This window comes from Astyanax mexicanus, unplaced genomic scaffold, assembly GCF_023375975.1.
Source record: "Astyanax mexicanus isolate ESR-SI-001 unplaced genomic scaffold, AstMex3_surface scaffold_34, whole genome shotgun sequence".
Classification (NCBI taxonomy): domain Eukaryota; kingdom Metazoa; phylum Chordata; class Actinopteri; order Characiformes; family Acestrorhamphidae; genus Astyanax; species Astyanax mexicanus.
The window spans coordinates 2,853,116-2,876,399 of record NW_026040044.1 but is presented as its reverse complement, the minus strand read 5'-3'; the positions used below and the strand labels follow the sequence as shown (position 1 = coordinate 2,876,399).

Here is a 23,284-nt window from a genome sequence, read left to right as displayed (position 1 = left end):
CGAGGGCAGATGAGCAGATGTGATGTTTTGAGTGAAGTTGTGATGAAGACAGAACAGCAGTTCAGACTCATGTCTGTCTGGAGGAACATCTGCTGTCTCTCGTCAGACTGCAGTTATTCGTTTCTGTGATTCGTGTCGTAAAACTGGTGCTGAAACCACCGCCCCCGCTGAGCTACATCTGCCCTGAACTAATCACAACTAATGCTGTTTATCATACAAACACACTGCAAATATATCCACTTCCTAGCTGTGCACCTCAGACTGTTACTGCACTGTTACTATGGGGTTGCTAGGTGATTGTTATGGTGTTGCTAGGTGGTTTCTTTGGTATTTCAAGTAGTAGTTAACCTGGAGGTTAACTAAGTGTTGCTAAGAGGTTGCAATGATAATGTTAAATGGTTGTTAGAAGTTTGCTATGGTGTTCCTAAGTGGCTGCCATGGTGTTAAGTGGTTGCTGGGTGGTTTCTGTGGTGTTGTTAAATGGTTGCCATGGTTTTACTATGGAGTTGCTGGGTGATTGTTATGGTGTTGCTAGGTGTATGGTGTTTCTATGGTATCAAAGCTATTTAATCTGGAGTTTCACAAAGTGTTGCTATGATGTTAAATGGTTGCTAGGTGGTTGCTATGGTGTTCCCAAGTGATTGCCATGGTTTTACTATGGGTTTCCTTGGTGATTGTTGTTATATGGTGTTGTTATATGGTATATGGTGTTTCTATGGTATCATACCATTCTATGGTATCTGGAGGTTTGCAATTGGTGTTGCTAAGTAGTTGCTATGATGAAGTTAAATGGTTGCTAAGTGGTTGCTAAGGTGTACCCAAGTGGTTGCTAGCTGGTTGCTATGGTGTTCCTAAGTGGCTGCCATGGTGTTAAGTGGTTGCTGTGTAGTTGCTGTGGTGTTAAATTGTTGCCATGGTTTTACTATGGCATTGCTAGGTGATTGTTATGGTGTTTCTAGTTGGTTTCTATGGGATCCCAGGTAGTTCATCTGGAGGTTCGGTAGATGTTGGGTGGTTGCCTTGATGTTGTCAAATGGTTGCCATGATTTTAGGTGGTGGTTGTTGTTGTTTTGCTTTGGCATTGCTAGGTAGTTGTTATGGTGTCCAATATGGTTGCAATGTTTAAATAAGTGGTAGTTAGGTGGTTGCTACTGTGTTTCCAAGTTAGCAATTATAGTGTTTCTAGGTGGTTGCTATTGTATCCGTTGTGGTCGCTATAGTGTTGGTAAGTGGTGGTTTCTAGGGTGTTGCTAAGAACAGGTACATGCCGCATTGCCTGATTAAAAATATACTTTTAATTTTACTGTTATTAGAAAATTTGGCAGGTTTGCTTGTATGAAGTCATAGAAATTCTCATTTGTGATTGTTGCACAAATAATCCAATAGTGTGAAAGAAGCGATTAGTCATTCCTTCATCTCTGGATTAAGCTCCTGATTGGTCTTCCTCTAGTATTTTTAAACGTTTGATTTTTACGACTGAAATCTCTAACTAAGATGGTTTTCCTCTGAGAGGAAAGTTATTTTGATGCTTTATATGATGGTTTCCGGAGTGGTCGTGTGGCAGAAGGTGGTTTGTGGTGAACCGCTGAGGGCAGGAAGTGTGCTGCGAGTGTGAGTGTGTGCCGTGGTGTGGTAAGTGATTACATGTGAAACTGAGATGAGGTCATTGGTGTGACTCTGTGTGTGTGTGTGTGTGTGTGTTTAAAGTGAAGTACAGTGAAATTAGTAAGATAAATAACAGGCGTTTGAGCTCAGAAGCAGCTTCTGTAGTTGTGATCTGATGGTGACGGTGACGGTGCGAGGGGATTACCTTACTGGTGAAGGTGATGTAGTAGGTGTCGTACTGGACAGAGGGAGGAGTCCAGAAGAGAGTGACGGAAGACTCGGTGATGTCTCTCGTACTGAGACGAGAAACTCCCGTCAGAGCTAGAATGAGGAAAGGAAAGGAAATCACAGTTAGCTTTCTAGGAACAATAATAAATGGACATGGCTTAAAAAAAACAGTATGTGATAATAGTGTCTATGTCTACTGCTGACACAGATGTGCAGTTGCACAAACACAGCTTCTTTAGTGCCTCTAAAGAGGTACTTCCAAATTGCTTCCCAGGCATTGGCTAGAGGGGTATACAGCCCACAACTGTGGATTTGTGTTCACTGCACTGATGGAGCTCCATGTATTACTTTTTTAAAGGGATGAGTTGGGGAGTTGGTGATCACCCAACATCCTGAACTCGCTATCAGTTATCTTGTCACCAAATACGATCAAATCCTCATAGCCATGCTTCAGAATCCAGTAAAAAGTCTTCTCTGGGCAGCAAAGACAAAGTTACTATGGCAAAAGATAAACTAAACTTAGCTAATCATAGGTTCATCCAGTTTTCCCTGAAGATCCTACAGGTACCGCCTCATGCTACCAGTAGTGATACTTGCGACATTCAACACTCAAAAAGAATCAGTCAAAAATGATAAGGGGGCAGGACAGGATTAGTTTGTACCACTAGCAAAACCTAAAAATTACATTTTTTTGCAGGTTGTCTTGCACTTTCCTCTCCTGTTCTTACCTCAGTATCATTCACACCAAAGCACCAAAACTTGATTTCCAATCGTTCATGCTTCCTAACTGGGCACATTGACATCCCTGATAACCTTGCGTTTACACTGCCAGGCGACTGGCATCTTGACGATTTTATCAAGAGACATTATACACCGATTGGCTGAACAAACACTTTGGACCAGTCACAGAAATGGGGGTCTGAGATCTGCAGCTTCTGCTCTCTGAATGTTTCTACGATTTCTACCGTACTTCACGTACCGTACTAACAGACTTTGTACTATAGTATGAAGATTTGTTTTGAGCAGTGTATTTATTGTAATGAATAATAATAATAATAAATCTTAATAAATCTTATTATTGAATTTGAATAGCAAGGTTCTGGTTCATGCAGAGTTCATGCAGAGGTTCTAGGCAACTTACCTGTTGCACAGTCGGGTCCCGTCAACCCTTCTTCACACTCGCTGCAGTCCGGTCCGGTGAATCCACGCCGGCACACACACCTGCCCCTCACGCACCTGCCACGGTTGCTGCAGTTGTTAGGGCAGGTCTTGGTGGAGCAGTCCGGCCCGGTGAAGCCCACGTCACACACACACTTGCCGTCGACACACCTGCCTTTGTTGCTGCAGTCGTTGGGGCAGGATTTGGCGGAACAGTCCGGACCGGTAAAACCTTCATCGCACACACACTCACCGTCCACACACTGACCTCGGTCACTGCAGTCATTAGGGCAGGATTTGGCGGAACAGTCCAGTCCGGCGAAACCGGGGTCACACACACACTGTCCGTTCACACACCTGCCTTTATTATTGCAGTTTCCGGGGCAGGTCCTCTCGGAACAGTCCGGACCGGTGAAACCGGGGTCACACACACACTGACCATTCACACACCTGCCTTTGTTGTTGCAGTTTCCGGGGCAGGTCCTCTCAGAACAGTCCGGACCGCCGTACCCCTCGTCGCACACACACTTCCCATTCACACACCGTCCCCGGTTATTACAGTTATCAGGACACGTCTTGGCGGAACAGTCTGGACCAGAAAACCCAGCGTCACACACACACTGTCCGTTCACACACCGGCCCTTATTGTTACAGTTTCCAGGGCAAGACCTTTCAGAACAGTCCGGACCAGAGAATCCGGCTTCACACACACACTTCCCGTTCACACACCTGCCTCTGTTACTGCAGTTTCTCGGACACGACCGAGCCAAGCAGTCCGGGCCGGTGAATCCGGTATCGCACACGCACTTCCCGTTCACACATCTGCCACGGTTGCTGCAGTTTTTGGGGCAAGATTTACCGGAACAGTCCGGACCAGAGAAGCCGGGGTTACACACACACTTCCCGTTCACACACCGCCCTCGGTTGTTGCAGTTCCCAGGACACGAGCTCTGGGAGCAGTCCGGACCGGTGAAGCCGGGATCGCACACACACTGACCGTCCACGCACTTCCCTTTGTCGTTACAGTTACCCGGGCAGTCGGACTCGCTGCAGTCCGGCCCACTGAATCCTGGGAAACAAACGCACTTTCCGTCCACGCAGCGTCCCTGATCACTGCAGTCATCCGGACACTCGTCTGTCGGTGGCTGGACCGTGGTGCATCCGGCTCCTGAAAGGACGAAGCAGAGTACATAAGAGAAAAAAAGAGAAATCCTTTCATTGAAACCCAATTAAAACCCAAAAATCAGTGTCCGTGAGGGCAGTGTGCCAAGTCCTGCTGGAAAATGAAATCCGCAACTCCATAAAAGTTGTCAGTAGCACAGGGAAGCAGTAAGATATGAAGTGATGTAAGATTTTGCGGAAAAACAAAACCGCACGGACTTTTTTGGACTTAATAATAAACAGTGTGGATCAACACCAGCAGTAAATTTTACATTTCATCTGGAAATCAAGGGAGCAGAGTCTTGCAGCACTTCATGCTTCCTTCTGCTGACAAAAACGTTTATGGAGATGCCGATTTCATTTTCCAGCAGGACTTGGCACACTGCCCACACTGCCAAAAGTACCAATTGAGACAATTAGACTAGTAGTGCCCTTTATTGAAAGCTAAGGATGCTTTACAATCAAGTTTTACACACACGCACATGGTTAAAAGCGACAGTCAATCGCACACGGCATACTCTCAACCAGAAACCACCGTCCACCTGTTCATATCTGGATTGGCTTTCTGTGGATTGGCTGTGGATATCACACATAAAAGGACAATTTAGAGAATCCAGTTTACGTGATACATTATCCCTGTTTTGAGCACAAACACAAGGTGAACATGGAAACTACACCCAGATATGAACTCGAACCCAAGCCCCCAGCACTGGAAGGTAAGCGTGTTAACCACTAAACCCCTGTGCATGTTCTAAACTTCATATCTGCTGCGTTTATAGGGTTAAATCTGTAGGGTGTGACCTGATTCAGAGTGATGGACTGACCTCAGCTCACACTCTACCAGAGTCAGATGTGATCATAGCTTGGCTCTTGGCTCCCGCTGGAGAGGCTGTTTTAATTCAGGGTTTTAAAGGAATAATTCTGGTAAAGAATCAAATAAGCGTGACTTTTCTCTCGTCCCAAATGCGATTAATCAGCCGAGACCCGCCACGCTTTCTGCAGTCGGCTTCTGTACTTCTGCACTGGAGCTGCAAGGCTAATAGAAAACGTTCCACATCATGTTTTAAGATCATAAAATGAGGGATTGCTAAATGCTCCAAAATACAAAGTACAAAAAAACAGTCACTAATATTCTGGCGTTCTCCAGCGTTCTCTAATTTCATATTTGCTCAGTTTACGAGGACAATGGGATTTAATTCTGCACTTAAAAAAAACACAGTACATCTGACTTTTTGCTTCAAACCTTTCTTAAAATCATTTATGCAAGAACATCTGAATATTTTTAGGAAGATAGCAGGATTTTAGGTTATAATAAGCAACCTTTTTTATCTTAGGTATTGTGCAGTATTGTGCAGAATTTTTATATCTTGTTTCTGATTCGTATTTAGAGCAACCACTGAAGTTCACACTTTTTTTGGACAAGCTGAGAAGCAGTATCTCTGAAGTGGAAGAAGCACGTGGAATCAGGTGTTAAAGACATATTCTATGGTTCTGAGTGAGCTAAGCTCTAATTGGTCAAAGAGAATTGTCACTCCATGCAATGCAAATCATTGCTCTCTCATTACTTAGAAGATGGTAAACCAAAAAGTAAATAGAATTGTAAGATTTTTTTCTTTTAAATTGAAAGTAGTAATGTTCCTAATGTACCATTCCATGGCTGCAGCACAATGCTACTGTTGTGCTGTTGTGTTCTATACCTGGCAACTCCGGGTGTGGAAATGGGACTGGGTAAATTTCAGTGGGGAGGTTCAGGTTCTTTACAGTTCAAGTAATAAAATACTGTCTGAAGCTCTACTGAAAAGAGCTGCCATTGCCTTAACTCATCATGTTTCCTTATTATCTAATGATGCATTCTAAACATGTTATGAGCTCATACAGAAAATATAATGCTTAATGCTTTAACTCTGATTGGCTCTAATCCATGCATTGTTTGTGTTGAGACCTCCGCTTTGAAGCTGATTGGTCTTAATCAATACCTTGTTTGTTCTAATGCTAACTCACTCTGTCTCTCTCTCTCTCTCACTCTCTCTCTCTCACTCTCTCTCTCTCTCTCTCACTCACTCTGTCTCTCTCTCTCTCTCTCTCAGTCTGTCTCTCTCACTCACTCTGTCTCTCTCTCTCACTCACTCTGTCTCTCTCTCTCTCTCACTCTGTCTCTCTCTCTCTCACTCACTCTGTCTCTCTCTCTCCCTCCCTCTCACTCATTGTCTCTCTCTTTCTCGCTCTGTTTCTTTCTCTCACTCATTCTGTCTCTCCCTCTCTCTCACTCGCTTTGTTTCTCTCTCTTTCACTCACTCTGTCTCTCTCTCTCACTCGCTCTGTCTCTCTCTCCCGCTCTTTCTCTCAAAAACTCGTACTGTCTCTCCCTCTTACTTACTTGGTGTCTCTTTCCCTCTCTCTCTCTCTCTCTCTCTCTCTCTCGCTTACTTGCGCTGTCTCCCCCCTCTTTCTCTCTCTCCATCTTTCTCTGCTAAGAAGCTCTAGTCTGTCTGACCTAAGCTTACACTATTTCTGCCCCCTACAGGGAACTAGCAGCATTAAAAAAAGAAGCATGATTATAATGAATTTTTAAGTGATTGACATCACTTATATAATTGAATTAAATGTGTCAATCTAATGCTTATATACAAGCAATGTACCGTGCAGTGAAAAGGGGTTATAATAGAATATAATAGAACAGTTATAACAGTTGGTAAATCTGTGGTACCTTTACTCTGCTGGGAGGTGCAGCATCCTCCCTCCGGACCTCCACATTTCTCCCTCAGCTCAGACACCTCCCTCTCCAGCCTCTCCAGACGAGCCCTGAGAGCCGCGAAGTCCCCCTCGCAGCCGCCGCAGCCGGACCCCGAGCTCGGAACCAGCCGGATCCGGTGGGTCAGAACCAGAGGAGCCCCCGGTTCCAGATCCACCTCCTTCCCTTTAGCCTCGCTGGGCTCACAGGGGTCTCCGCCCTGCAGGCACGGCTCTGAGACCACCACCCGGATGGACTGGGGTTTGGTGTCTCTGGAGACGCGCTGGGACACGGAGACCAGAGCGGTGTCCCCGCTCAGGAAGACGGGACATGGGAGGAGGACGAGGACGAGGTGGAGGAAGGAGAAGACGGGCATCGTCCATAAAGTTTATTCCCAAACTGATGGAGCTGATGGATTGACTCTTCTCTCAGATGTATTGTCTTATTCTTATCTTCTTATTGTCTTTAAATCGACTCTTCAGTCCTCAGAAGATCCAGCAGCTGATCCCTTACTCCTCTTAAAGCCTCATTATCACCTGATAAAAAGATAAAAAAAGATAAAACACTTCATAGTTTATAGTTAGGATTTTAACATTATTATTATTGTATGATGTTGAGAATTAGCAGTACAGCTGTTAAACTGAACTGCTGGTGTTAATTTAATGCAGATTTAATGCAGATTTAATGGAGATTTTTCAGCATGAGTGAGTTTTATTGTTCTTTAAGCTGTGGTGGGAATCCAGTGGAAACCAGCCACAAAAGAAGTTCTAAAGAAGAAATTTCTGCAGTTTTAAAGTTATGTCTAACTTTATTACATTGTTTCAATGTTTAAAGATGTTTCTTTAGCACTAAACCACACTGTAGTTCTCTAAACATGCAACAATACATATACTGTCCTCATACATAAATAACTCAATATACAGCTCTGAAAAAAGAAAAGAAAGCACTTAAAAACGATGAGTTTCTTTGATTTTACAAAATTCTAGAATATAATCAATTCATTTTACTCATGAATCTTGGCATCATGTTCTCCTCCACCAGTCTTACACACTGCTTTTGGATAACTTTATGCTGCTTTACTCCTGGTGCAAAAAATCAAGCAGTTCAGTTTGGTGGTTTGATGGTTTGTGATCATCCGTCTTCCTCTTGATTATATTCCAGAGGTTTTACATTTGATAAAATCAAAGAAACTCGTCATTTTTTAAATGGTGTCTTATTTTTCCAGAGCTGTATATCAAATATTTGCTGGCAGTAATTCATTCAAATGAAAAAGTGTTCCTAAACTAAACATTTTTAATTTAGATTTAGAGCTCTTCTTCATTTATGTTAGTTTACACTTGTATTCAGTTTTTATTGGTAAATATGTAGAAATACTAACAAACAGCACCATTTACAGATGTGAAATATTGTTGCTGTCCAATGAAAAACATTTATCTCCAAACAGCAACTTTACAGGAGAGAGAAAAAACCTTGTAAAAAAAAAACTTTCAATGGAAGTCAGTGGAAAACAAGTTTATTTCAGGTAATTAAATAAAAAAAAGTGTGAACTAAAAGAAATGAAGAAGAGCGAAAGGAATCCAAATTAAAAAATGTTTAGTTTAGGAACATTTTTTAATTGTATTTTTTATACTGCCAGTATATATTTGATATACAGCTCTGGAAAGAGGCCACTTAAAAATGATGAGTTTCTCTGATTTTACCAAATTGAAAACCTCTGGAATATAATCAAGAGGATGATTTCTGATATAAATATATATGTATATATAACATTATATATTTTAAAAAATCACATTAAAACAGTATTTCAAATTAACCAAATGAATTCTACTTATTCGCCCATCACTATAATATTGCTTGGTCAATAAAACACTGGATATAGTTGTTTCTTTGTTATTTACTGGGATGATTGGATACTTCTCTTGACTTCCATTGGTCCTAATCACTGTGTTAGTTCTTCCTAAACCTCCTTCTGAAAGTTATTGGTCAGTATCACCTCCTCCTAACTATCTTTTAGTTTGTGTATTGGGGTTTAACTCAGGTTTAGTACTGTGTAATCATGAAGTGTCACTAAAGCTCAGAGTAGAGCTTGTATTCTCCAGATATCTGAGAGGAGCAGGTCCTGGAGCTCTGAGACGCTTTGGTCTTTGGAGCGTTTCCCTAAACACTGAAATGTCATTTAATAATAACAGCTAAAGGATCTTAATCATTTGGAGAATGTGTTCTGTAGAGGAGCATCAGAACAGCATGAAAGAGGACGCTCTGCTTCAGTAAACAGCTTTCACTTCCTTATACGGTCTTTCTGAAGGACCCATGAGGTCTAAACTGCAGCACAACAGAATATCTGACCTTTATATGCATATCAAAAAGAAGATTTATAGGTAATATCACTTAAAAATGATGAATTTCTTTCATTTTACCAAATTAAAAATCTCTAAAATATATAATCAAGAGGAAGATGGATGATCACAAACCATCAAACCACCAAACTGAACTGCTTGATTTTTTTACACCAGGAGTAAAGCAGCATAAAGTTATCCAAAAGCAGTGTGTAAGACTGGTGGAGGAGGAGAACATGATGCATTTCAAGATGCATGAAAAAAAACTGTGATTAAAAACCAGGGTTATTCCACCAAATATTAATCTGCATCTTTTTTGTTATTTCAGTCATTTCTCATTTTCTGTAAATAAATGCTCTAAATGAGAATATTTTTATTTGTAATTTGGGAGAAATGTTGTCTGTAGTTTATAGAATAAAACAACAATGTTCATTTTACTCAAACATAAACCTATAAATAGCAAAATCAGAGGAACTGATTCAGAAACTGAAGTGCATGACTTCAGACTAAAAAGCTAGTGGTAGGTATTGAGCTTTGTAAAGAGGCTTGTGATTGGATAAGAATATTAATCTTATATTGCAACTCATGGGCTAATCTCTTACAAATCTTCCACATGTATTATGTATGAATTCTATCAGTCAGGTATTAAGGAGCAGTAAAGTCACTTCAGTGCAGTACAGAGTTATACAGGAGTTTCATAAACTTTCTCCAGCATAAGACCGGAGCAGCATTAGCATTAGCCGCTAACCATTTCTTTCACCGTTCAGAGATGAGTATATCAGACTGTAGCCTGCTGCTAATCCCCGGCTAGCACCACTGGAGCAGCATTAGCATTAGCTGGTAACAGCGCTAAGCACTAACCTTTTCACCGTTCAGAGATGAGAATATCAGATTGTAGCCTACTGCTAACCTCGGCTAGCACAGCTGGAGCAGCATTAGCATTAGCCACTATCTGTGCTTAGACCTAGCTCTTTCTCTGTTCAGAGGTGAGTATTATTGAACTGTAGTCTGCGTGTTTACCGTGTTAAAACAAGCTACGTGGGAAGAACCGTTAGCTAATATCACCCTAGTATACCAGAACACTCAGGGTTCTTCAGTGTAGCGTTGTGGGGCAGCATTAGCTGCTAACCATGGCTAGCGCTAGCAGTTAGCTGTTAATGCTATCGCTGCTGCACCCAGCCTTAGTGGAAATCTGGAAATCTAAGCTAACTGTTAATATTGTTTGACTTTAAAAGAAATGTTAAGAAATATCTACCCTGATGGGCATGGTAGTCTGGAAATGAGGTGTGTTCAGGTAAAGTTCTGGTGTATTTCTATATATTTTGGTGGGGAAAAACACAGGAGAGCTACTGACTGATTAAAACCCTGACAACAGTCAACAGTCAGAGTCCATTCCTATAGGTGCTCCCAGCGCTCAATAGACCGGTGCACAATAGATCACTAAAATAGGTCCCCCAGACTTTCAGTGGTACAATGCTAGTGCTAGTTTAGCATACATTGGCTGAGATCTGTGACCTTCTGACCTTAATTCACTGCTTTTATTTAAGTCTCTTATTCCAGACGCTCGTTCCTCCTCTGCTGACCCCCTGCAGGAGCCCTGCGGAGCTTCATGCTGTAATAAAACTCAAACACATGGAGATCCTGCTGAGATCTGAAGCATTCTTCTGTCCTACAGCAGACTGACCACTGTCTCCTACAACACCTTGCTCTCAGGGGGGGGGGGTTTAGGGTTCAGGCATGGGGTACAGTAACCACCAGTGCAAGAATTAATAAATAAAAAGAGCAGATAATAGGGGGCTGGGCGATATGGCTCTTAAATAACATCACAATATTATTTTTTTGCGGCAACTATAATATTGATGATATAATAGAACATTTAAAAATAATGATTATTTTAAGAATGCACTACTGCAGCAACATGGATATTAACTTACTTACTTATATTACGTATATTGTGTATGATATGGATATAATGCGGTCCATACTAGTGCATCTCAAAAAAATTTAATATCATTGAAAAGTTACTTTATTTCAGTAATTCAGTTCAAAATGTGAAACTCAAATATTATATAGATGTATTAAACACAGAGTGATCTATTTTAAGCATTTATTTCTTTTATTGTTGATTATTGATTATGGATTACAGCCAAATAAAACCCAAAAAATCAGTGTCTCAGAAAATTAGAATATTATATATTAAGACCAGTTGGTACTTTGGCAGTGTGCTGCTGGAAAATGAAATCCGCATGTCCATAAAAGTTGTCAGCAGCAGAGGGAAGCTGTAAGATATGAAGTGCTGTAAGATTTTGTGGGAAAACAAAACTGCACTGACTTTAGACTTGATAATAAAACACAGTGGATCAACACCAGCAGATGACAGACATGACTCTCTAAACCATCACTGATTGGTGGAAGCTTCACACTAGACCTCGAGCAGCTTGGACTGTGTGTCTCTCCACTCTTCCTCCAGACTCTGATCCCTTCATTTACTTTAAATGAAATGTAAAATGTACTGATGATCAGTGATGGTTTGGAGAGTCATGTCTGTCATCTGCTGGTGTTGATCCACTGTGTTTTATTATCAAGTCTAAAGTCAGTGCAGTTTTGTTTTCCCACAAAATCTTACAGCACTTCATGCTGTCAAATATTGTAAATTACATATTATAAATATACTGTATTTATCAATCTATTGACTACAAAATGACCCAAGATTAAAATTATTGTACTTTCAGCTTAAAAAAACACTATATTACCACTTCCCAAGAAGATTTCTCAACAAGATTCTGCAAAAAATGCAAAAAAAAAAAAAAAAAAAAATGCAGGCGATACATTTTACATACAGATTTCTGATCAAAACTTGGCCAAATTAATGCAAATCAATTAAACCTTTAGGAATCAATTAAACACATACTTGAGTAGTGTAGACTCTCCTGAGAATAGCAATGTCTGACAAATAAATTTATACTTTGTAACATTTAGGAAAGTAAAGAGTATTTAAATAAAGAATATAACATATTTCTGAAAATTGTCTCTGGGTTTCAAACATTAATAAGAAAATAAATTCTATTAACTAAATTCTATGATTTTAATCCTATAATTCTCCTCTGAATCTCAGTACAGGATCTGCTCTGTCCTGCAGCTGCTCTCCTACTGTCTGCAGGCCAAATAAAAGCAGGTAAAGTAAATATTATAACCAGATTTATTTCCCCCGCAGTCTTTAAACACACATATAAAAAGAAAATAGTGAATAGTGAATACTCTCAGACCTGCAGAAACACAGCCTGTACTGTTCCTCTTACATTTACACTACAGACCAATCACAAAACAGTAGAGAACACTGAGTTTTACTCAGAAATTTACATTTTATAGACAAAAAATTCTGCGTTGAGCTGAATATGAGTAAAGAGCAAATAATTCACACCAAAATATAAAAAAATATTGTTAAACATTAAAATTAGTTAAATGTGTCATTAAAATAACTTTAACAGCTAATGCTTTTGCAATGAAATATCTTGCTTTTGTTTTTTTGAATGTGATGTTAAATCTATACTTCAACCACACTTTAAATATGTACACAGCTTACACAACTATACTTAAATTGCACTAACTGTATTGTATTAGTGGCGAAAATAGCATGACTAGTATAAATTTAGGGCAAATCTATATCATTTTAATTACAAACAAGTAGTGCTTCAGTACAAATTAGTGGTTCCAAAATAACACAACTTAAGTACCAATATTTTTCTGCAATGAAGGGAAACAATGCCGAGGCACTAGTCTGGATCACTTTACCTATCTCAAATATTCACTTGATAAACCAGCTGCTCACAGAGTAGAAATGCAATGGAAATGACTTAAAATGTCAATTGATACTAGTGGCTGTGTGGTAAATTAGCTAGCTAACGTTAGCTAACCTTAGCTGAAGTTCAGTGCTAACCTTTCGAGTGACGACACTGCAATCGTGGGGTGTGTGCGTAATGATGATGAAAGGGAGTACAGAAGCCTGGTTGAGGAATTTGTGATGTGGTGCAAGATGAACCATCTGCAGCTGAACATCTCCAAAACCAAGGAGATGTGCATAGACTTCAGGAGGTCCAGGCCCTCTGCTCAGCGGCCAATCTCCATCGAGGGGGTCGACGTGGAGGTGGTCAAATCCTACAAATACCTTGGTGTGCACCTGGACGACAGGCTGGACTGGTCAGTGAACACTGACTCCCTCTACAGGAAGGCTCAGAGCAGACTGTACTTCCTCAGAAGGCTCAGGGCTTTCAACATCTGCCAGAAACTCCTCCTGATGTTCTACCAGTCTGTGGTAGCCAGCGTCCTCTTTTACACTGTTGTGTGTTGGGGAGGCAGCATCAGCAAGAGGGATGCTGGACGACTGGACAGGCTGGTGAGGAAAGCTGGTTCTGTGCTGGGTTTAGAGCTGGAGTCCTTAACACCACTGGCAGAGAGGAGAGCCCTCAGTAAGCTGCTGAACATCATGGACAATGTTCACCACCCTCTGCACAGCACCATCACCAGGCAGAGGAGCTCATTCAGCGGCAGACTGCTGTCCCAGTCCTGCTCCACAGACAGACTCCGAAAGTCTTTTGTTCCTCAGGCCATAAGACTGTTCAACTCCTCTCAGCACAGCAAACTAAAGACTCTGTGAAACTTTTTCATTCCGGCCACTCTGGCCACACCATGGACACACCCCCAGCTATGGACACACTCTCAGACTTGCTGATGCCTAGAACACTTTTTATAGTTCTACCATATTTTGCACTAGTAGCTCATTCACTAGTTAATTCATCTACTGTTTACGTATCTTTTGCACTGTTTAATTTAATTTAAATTATTATATAACTGTGTATTTGCACTTTCTGTTTGGCTGACATCAGTTATCCTCACTTTATGCACATCAACTGGTGTTCACTGTCTATTGTGTTCAACTGCACTACCTCCATTCTCCATCTCCATTACACACACACACACACGAAGACTGTACATTTACACTGTATATTCTATTTCTTATTTGATTGTATTTATATGTATCTTTATATTTTATATTTTATCTTTTTTAACTTTGTGTATTGTGTAACCTGCTGCTGGATGCCAAGAATTTCCCCCCGGGGATCAATAAAGTATCTATCTATCTATCTATCTATCTATCTATCTATCTATCTATCTATCTATCTATCTATCTATCTAAAAAGTAGGAGCTTAGCATGTGTCTTGTAGTCCTTCTGGGCTTCAATGTAATCTGTCCACAACTATCAAATGCAATTATATGGCAATTATATTTACTGGTGTTTTAATCTGCCTCTGATCAGGCTGGAGCATGCTATGTTCCATACCTGGCAACCCGAAGGTGGAAATAGAACTAGGGAATGGGATCAGAGGCTAAAACTCTTCTGTGGAGAGATTGCCAGAGCTTAAACTTAACATGTTTTCTTTTCATTTAATCAGTGATCACTCTGTTTCCTTTAGTAAAGAACTGAAGAGGAGGAGAAGGAGGAGGATAAAATGAAGATGGATAATGAACGAGGGAGCGTAACGGTAGCGGAGGAGAGACAGGGGAACAGTTAGAGGAACAGTCTGGAAAACCAACAGTTTATTCCATTTTCAATCTTCTGGAAAAAAGCATGTAAATCTGTGAGCCGTGCTGCTGTATAAATCCCTCCGTATATATCCAACAAACACACACACTAACACACACACACACACACTATATACACACACACACTATACACACACACACTCCTCCAGACGCTCGTATATCTGCCAGTCTGCCTCCATTTACTCTCCAAACTCTGTAACTTCACACCAGCAGCTTCACTAAATCTGAGAAACTCATCCATCACCAGCAGCAGATCACTACAGCACAATACTCACTAATAATCACTACTGTTAGTGCACGGTGGGCGGGGCTATACTTAAAATAATTACATCTCAATATTCTTCAAATATATACACGATTTTTTATTGTAAGTGCGTTTTTTCAGTTTAAACCATAGACTGTGTATAGCTGGACAGAGCATAGTCTCTCAAAAGTGAAGCCACCACAGGTCGGGCGCCCCCTGCTGTTCGGTTGCAGAAAGCTGTGTAACCTCACCTATTCCCATAGGTTTCAATGGCAAAACAGACAACTTTCAATCGTGTTTTTTTCTAATATACTATAATTCTACCTCCATTATTTAAATGCAGCAGCTAGTGTAACCTCTGCTTATATTGTTAAATTTTTATATCCCCACAGAATTCGGTTTTTAAAACATTATTCAGCTCTATTCAAAAAAGGTGTGGTTATTGTAAAAGGGCTGGTTATGGGCGGGACCAATAACAGACCGTCAGCTCTGCTCCGCTCCGTCCTGCAGCCTGTGACCTCGAGGCAGCCCTCAGGGGCGGGGTTATTTAAATTAATAGGCTGTCTGTCCACAGTCTTTCTCCCTCCTCTGGTCTCTACTGCGCTCTACAGACTCGGGTTTCAGGATCGCCAACATGGAGGAAGATTTTGGCTTCATTTTCATTGAATAAATGGGAACGGAGACACGGCAGCCATCTTTTTTTACAGTCACTGGTTTAAACAGACTCTGGTTGGTTTGTACTATTAGTGCAGTTCGATTGTGCAGGTGTAAAAACAGTAATCACACTCTGGTGCAGATTAAAAGAAAAAGAACAGGTCCCAAACAAACTCTGGAGTAGTTCACTTGTGGTGGGAACGTGATCTGGTCTCAATCCGACCCAGATATCAAATATACTCCTTTTTAATTGAGCTAAACTGCTGATAAGGAGCAGTTTAATCTGATATATAGTAGCCAGATAATGCTAATTAATTACCACAGCTACAGTCTCTGCTGCTGCTCCATGCTGTTTACACACTGAGCACGGTTTGTGCTGCGTTCACTGTTCACAGTCGTGCGACTGTTTTTAAAAGTGTTTCAGTGTTTTGTATTAAAGCGTTACACAAGTATACACACTGAAAAACAGAATCTTCTCACTATATTTACTGTATTTCTTGCTTCCGCGCCAGACAGATCTAAACCAATCAGAGGAGACGATGTGTTTTATGCATAGTTTATTGGTGCGCATTTTGGTGCGTTCAGGTTTGTGCCTGTGTGAAAACAAACCAAACAGAGGAAGAAACTCTACAAATAAACAAACTCATCTGATCTCAACTGATTCGGATCATAGAAACTACAGGTGTGAAAACGCTCTGAATCGGTTTAATTCTGGTTTTAATTTTTAGTATTTGCCAAAATAGCAACAAACAGCACCATTTTGAACCATCAGATAAAAAATACAAAGAAATATTATTTGTATTGAAACCATCTTTTCAACACAACTTCTCTATAAGTATCGACTCTCTCTCTCTCTCACCGACAAAGGTTGCTAGGAACCTGGGTGTTCTGGTTGATGACCAACTCTCCTTCACGCACCATGTGGCCTCAGTTGCTCGGTCCTGCCGCTTCGCGCTCTATAATATCCGAAAAATTAGACCGTTCTTGACGCAACAGGCCACCCAACTCCTGGTGCAAGCAGTCGTCATCTCACGCCTCGACTACTGCAATGCCCTGCTAACTGGCCTCCCGGCCTGTGTAGTAAAACCACTCCAGATGATCCAGAACGCAGCAGCACGTCTGGTCTTCAACCAGCCAAAACGGGCACATGTCACCCCGCTGCTCATTGAGCTCCATTGGCTACCAGTTGATGCTCGCATCAAATTCAAAGCTCTTACTATCGCCTACAAGGTGATGACAGAACAGGCTCCTTCCTACCTGCACTCACTCCTGAAGACTTACGCTACCTCCCGGCCGCTGCGCTCCTCCAATGAACGTCGCCTCGCTTTACCAAACAAACATTCACACAAAGCAATCCAGACTGTTCTCATACAGAGTTCCCCAATGGTGGAACAAACTACCTTCCACTACCAGATCAGGAGAATCTCTCACTATCTTTAATAAACTCCTGAAGACAGAGCTCTTCAAAGAGCACTTACTCTCCTAACACCTCTAACTAACTACCTTCTACTACCAGATCAGGAGAATCTCTCACTATCTTTAATAAACTCCTGAAGACAGAGCTCTTCAAAGAGCACTCACTCTCCTAACACCTCTAACTAACTACCTTCTACTACCAGATCAGGAGAATCTCTCACTATCTTTAATAAACTCCTGAAGACAGAGCTCTTCAAAGAGCACTTACTCTCCTAACACCTCTAACTAACTACCTTCTACTACCAGATCAGGAGAATCTCTCACTATCTTTAATAAACTCCTGAAGACAGAGCTCTTCAAAGAGCACTTACTCTCCTAACACCTCTAACTAACTACCTTCTACTACCAGATCAGGAGAATCTCTCACTATCTTTAATAAACTCCTGAAGACAGAGCTCTTCAAAGAGCTCTTACTCTCCTAACACATCTAACTAACTACCTTCTACTACCAGATCAGGAGAATCTCTCACTATCTTTAATAAACTCCTGAAGACTGAGCTCTTCAAAGAGCACTTACTCTCCTAACACCTCTAACTAACTACCTTCTACTACCAGATCAGGAGAATCTCTCACTATCTTTAATAAACTCCTGAAGACTGAGCTCTTCAAAGAGCACTTACTCTCCTAACACCTCTAACTAACTACCTTCTACTACCAGATCAGGAGAATCTCTCACTATCTTTAATAAACTCCTGAAGACAGAGCTCTTCAAAGAGCACTTACTCTCCTAACACCTCTAACACATTAACTACTTCTAACCTCATTTCCTTCTTCCTCTCCTTCACTCCTCTATCCTATTATTCCCCTTTGACCTCCTTTTATCCCTACCCAAAGATGTTTTACCTTTAAACTTATTTTACATTGTACTTGACTATTGTAAGTCGCTTTGGACAAAAGCGTCTGCCAAATGTAATGTAATGTAATGTAATGTAATGTAATGTAAAAATATTTATTTTATATTTATTTTTAAGAAAGTCAAAACCATGCAGCAAAATACAACTTAATAAAAAAATAAAACTTCAATGAAACCAACATAAAAAAATGCTTAAGAAGTTGAATCCAGCTGTTTTATTAAGAATAGCAAACACCTCCCATAGAAATAGAAATAGAAATTTGAGACCTTCTCAAAAGTTGGAGACGTATTTGTGATTCTCATTTAGGTTTCATTTAAAGATCAAAGATTTAAAGATGTTTCTCCTAAAACTGTTCAGGAGAAATAGAATTAGACATCGACATTGATCCAACATGTCATGATGTTAAAAAAGTTCATTATCGGTAGATATTGTCACGTAAAACGAGTGTGAAAACAATGTTGTATCAAACAGTAGAAAAGTTTGTAAAAATGAAATACAAATGAAAATGAAAAACATTTCACAGTCTGTGATGTGACTGTTGCACATGTCTACATTGCAATATCGATGCTAAACTGATATATTGTGCAGTGCTACTCAATTTATCAAATTAATTTAATAAATGTGTCCAGTTTATAGGAACAGTGAGATCTGTTATTAAAGCAGAGCTGTGGAGAGTTCTGTACAATTTAAACGTAACATATTCTATTCTAAAATAAGAAATCACTTTTAATATAAGAAAATAAGAGTTTCTATGATTTTACCAAATTGAAAACCTCTGGAATATAATCAAGAGGAAGATGGATGATCACAAACCATCAAACCACCAAACTGAACTGCTTGAATTTTTACACCAGGAGTAAAGCAGCATAAAGTTATCCAAAAGCAGTGTGTAAGACTGGTGGAGGAGAACATGATGCCAAGATGCATGAAAAAAACTGTGATTAAAAACCACCAGGATTATTCCACCAAATATTGATTATTTCTGAACTCTTTAAACATTATGAATATGAACTTGTTTTCTTTGCATTATTTGAGGTCTGAAAGCTCTGCATCTTTTTTGTTATTTCAGCCATTTCTCATTTTCTGTAAATAAATGCTCTAAATGAGAATATTTTTATTTGGAATTTGGGAGAAATGTTGTCTGTAGTTTATAGAACAAAACAACAATGTTCATTTTACTCAAACATAAACCTATAAATAGCAAAATCAATTTTTTCTAGAGCTTTTCTAGAACTTTTTAATGAATCATCACATTTTTTTTAACTAATATAAGTTTTTATGATCTTTTAACTGACAATTAGTTGATACTTAATAACTTAATTACCATTTAATACTGTTTATTACTGTTAGTTCGGTACTGTTAGTAGTTGCTATTTTATTGAGTGTTTATTAAGTCTTATCATTTAATATTTCTCCACGTTTTACCGTACTGCGATACATTTTCTGATCATATTAATAATATACTTTTTGACAGATGAAAAGGAAAATCTTATTTCATTGCAAAGAGTGTAATTAGTGCATTTTACCTGAATAAAAGACAGGACAGTATGAGATATGGGTGCATTTTGAATCATGTTGTCATGTGTTTAAAGATAAATATTGTGTTTTAGTAAATATATATATATATATATTGTGTAGTCTTAAAATAAATGTGAATCTAAAGAATCTAAAGTATAAAACAGAGTTATTTTCTGGTTTATTATAAAAAAAGCATGTGTTCCTCTATATCTTTAATATAGTCTTCAATATTAAATTTACAATGTAAAAAATATTTTAAAAAAAGAGAAAAAACACTGAATAAGAAGAAATATAGTAGATACATGTGTTATATTGGACAACTGCAACAGCCCATAATTCCCACGTCTGTGCATCACTTACACAGACAGTATAAAAACCAAGATGTTAAAAGTAAAATGTAAAAAGTTGATGCGGTATTTGGTGCATTGTTTAAAAACTTAAAATCATTTTGAATTATTTTCATTTAATAATCTCTGATTTAAATGGCAAGTTAATGTATATTTTTAATGCATATTATAGAAATGTAATGCAGTGCATGCACCAGTGATGTGAGAAGTAATGTAGTGAATGTGCAAATCATAAAATAATATTTTTTTATGATGTAAAATGCTAAAAAAAAATAACTTTTTTATTGTTACAAAACTACAGTTTAGACTTATTGTACTGTAATGTATTAATTAGGTTAGGTTAGGTTATTTTTTCTTTTTAAATAAACATCACTGTGCTCAGTATGAGATATGGATGCATTTTGAATAATATAATCATGTGTTTACAGAAACATATTGTGTTTTTAATACATATTGTGGTGTCCTCAAAGATAAATGATTAAATCATTAGAAGAATCTAAAGTATAAAACAGATTCTGGTTTATTATTAATTATAATTCAGCATGTGTTCCTGTAGAGCTTTAATATAGTCTTTAATATTGCATTTACTATGTAGAAAATCATAAAAAGAAAGAAAAACACACTGAATGAGAAGAGGTACTGTAGATGCATGTGCATCACTAATACAGACAGTTTAAAAACCAAGAGCTCTCCAGATCTCGAACTTAAAAACATGGAGAAAATTGAAGAAATGTATGTGGTATTTGGTGCATTATTCAAAAACTTAAAAGTTATTTTCATTTCATTTCATTTTTTGATGCATACTATAGAAATGGGATACAGTGCATGAATCAACAATGTGAGAAGTAATGTAGCGAATGTGCAAATCATAAAATAATACATTTTTATGATGTAAAATGCTAATAAATGAACTTTTTTACTGTTACAGAATTAGAGTTCAGGCTTTGTACTGTAATATATTAATTAGGCTAATATATATATATATAAATATATAGCAGAATAGCTATAGAGTTATTAGAGGGTTTGCTGGGCTGCAGGTTCTCCTCAGGGGGGTTTAATGGTGTAGTTAGTAGTATTAGTTCTGTTAGTACCTGAGGAACAGGTGAGTATGGAGGTCCTACCTGAGTCCGCTGCTCCTCTGCTGAGCTCTCCAGACCTCCTCACTCCTCTACTGCCTGCCTATCACTGATCCCTCCATCCACTCCTCACTCATTACCCTACTGACAGAGAGAGAGAGAGAGAGGCTGTAAAATTTTCTCATTCTTTAAGAATTTTCCTCCCCCCCCCTCTCTCTCTCTCTCTCTCCCTCCCTCTTTCACTTTTTGTATGTTTCTCTCTCTCTCTCTCTCCCACTTTCTCTCTCTCTTTCTGTTCCTATTGCTCCTTCTATCTCCCTCTCTCTTCATCTCTATATCTCTCTTTCTAGTGCTCTCTCTCTCACTTGATCTCTTGTTCTGTATCTCTCTCTCCCTATTTCTTTTTTATTCCTCTCTCTCTCTCTCTATTCTACCTTCTCTCTATTCCTTTCTATCCCTCTTTCTCTCTCGCCTCTCTCTTTCTCTATTCCTTTCTATCCCTCCCTCTGTCTTACTCTCTCTCTATTCCTTTCCATCCCTCTCTCTCTCTGTCTTTCTGTCTCTCTCTCTCTTTCATTTTTTGTGTGTTTCTCTCTCTCCAGATCTCTACCTATCTCTGTATACCTCTTTCTCTCTTTCTGTTCCAATTGCTCCCTCTACCTCCATTTCTCTCTCTCTGTTTCTTTCTATCCCTCACTCATTTTCTCTCTCAATTCAATTCAATTCAATTTAATTCAAAGTTGCTTTATTAGCATGATAATTATTCACATTTGTATTGCCAAAGCTGTGATTAACATTTAACTAACAACATAGAGCATAGGAAAACTGCACAGGTAAATTTGAACACAAGTTTGAGTAAACAATTCAATTAATTATTATAAAAAAAAAGAAAAAAACACATGTAATTTATAATAATAGGGGAGTTTTTCTGGATCGGGGATGGCTTTAAATGCAGGTAATTTCTGGGTGAATTTGGTGTAGAATTGGGTTCTAATCTGGGTATATTTGGGACGTTCTGTAAGGAAGTGCAGCTCTGTCTCTGGTCTGTTCAGTGGGCAGTGTGGGCAGCAGGATTTCCTGTGTCCAGGCTGTGGGTACGGAGTCTGTACCTGGTCAGGGTGGACCTCGGTTTGGGGTCAGTCAGAGTGCTCAGGTATTCTGCTGCTCTGTACTGACGCTTTAGAGCCTGTAGTTTTGTTGGAGTTGTTTTGTAATTTGGTTGAATCTGATTGGTTTCTGGTCCTGAGTGTGTGGGGTGTTAGTGTGTGTTAGAGCTGTGTGTGTAAGTGTGTTAATGTGTGTGAGTGTAGAGTTGTGCTTCAGGACCACACTGTAAAAAAACGTTTTTTTGACTTTGTAAATTGAATTAAATGTATTTAAGTACTATCTACAAGAATAATCTAGTACAGTCTAGCTACTAAAGAATTTCATATATAATTATATGCACTACTGGTGTCACGGTTTACCCAGGCAGGTAGACGAGGAGACGGACACAAGTGCAGGTAGGGCGAAATAAATAAATAATTTATTAAATAAATAACAAAGAAACAAGTAAACAAGGATAATAAACCAAAATAAACGAGGGAGACTAGAGAACATAAACAAACAAGAGATAATAAGAATAAACAAACAGGGAATAACAACAAGGAACTAAACTCGATAAAAATAATAACTAACAAACAAACCGTGAGTAAATAAACAAAGAAGCAAGCGAGAGACTTAATAAATACAAAACAAAACAGGGCAGGGATAAATACACAAAATAACCAATAACCAAAACAAATCAGAGAACCTAAACTAAACCAACTAGAGAATAAAATAATAAACAGGGAATATATACAAGAGAAGGACTAGAAATAAACAAGGAAATAAACAAGAAGCTAAACTAGACAAGGTAAAACTAAACTAAGCAGGGCAAGGGAAACAAACAAGGAATAAACACGGAACTAGGGCTTTAGCAACACAGAAACGCGGAGAGACAGACAACAGTGGAAGGTGCAAAGACCGACGGAGACAAAGTGGCAGAGGAGGGCTATTTAAAGAAACAGGAAACACACTATAATTAGAAACACCTGGGGAAGGGGCGGAGCTACAAATGAGAAACAGGTGGAAAAGTACTGAGACGGGAGACACAGGGGAGCACAGGTCACGTGGGGAAGACACACAGAGACACGAGACGAGGCCAAGACGTGACAACTGGGTGTTTCTTTGTAATTGTTTGTCGTCAAATACATTTGTAAATTTCAGTCTAAATGCCAAAGTAAAATGTACAACATTTTTGTAATTCTTTCTTT

General features: G+C 39.3%; 1 protein-coding gene across 1 annotated transcript in view; it reads right to left on the bottom strand.

Moving 5' to 3' along the window:
* LOC125790041 (tenascin-X-like) overlaps positions 1 to 21,121 on the bottom strand; it is a 61,289-nt gene extending 40,168 nt beyond the window's left edge. Inside the window, exons 1-4 of the mRNA XM_049473137.1 lie at positions 21,036 to 21,121; positions 6,860 to 7,419; positions 2,975 to 4,159; positions 1,811 to 1,926 (exon numbers count right to left, since the gene is read on the bottom strand). Coding sequence (XP_049329094.1) covers positions 1,811 to 1,926; positions 2,975 to 4,159; positions 6,860 to 7,259 — 1,701 coding nt within the window. The 5' untranslated portion in view covers positions 7,260 to 7,419; positions 21,036 to 21,121. The remainder of the gene's footprint in view (positions 1 to 1,810; positions 1,927 to 2,974; positions 4,160 to 6,859; positions 7,420 to 21,035) is intronic.
* Between the last annotated feature and the right edge of the window lie 2,163 nt (positions 21,122 to 23,284).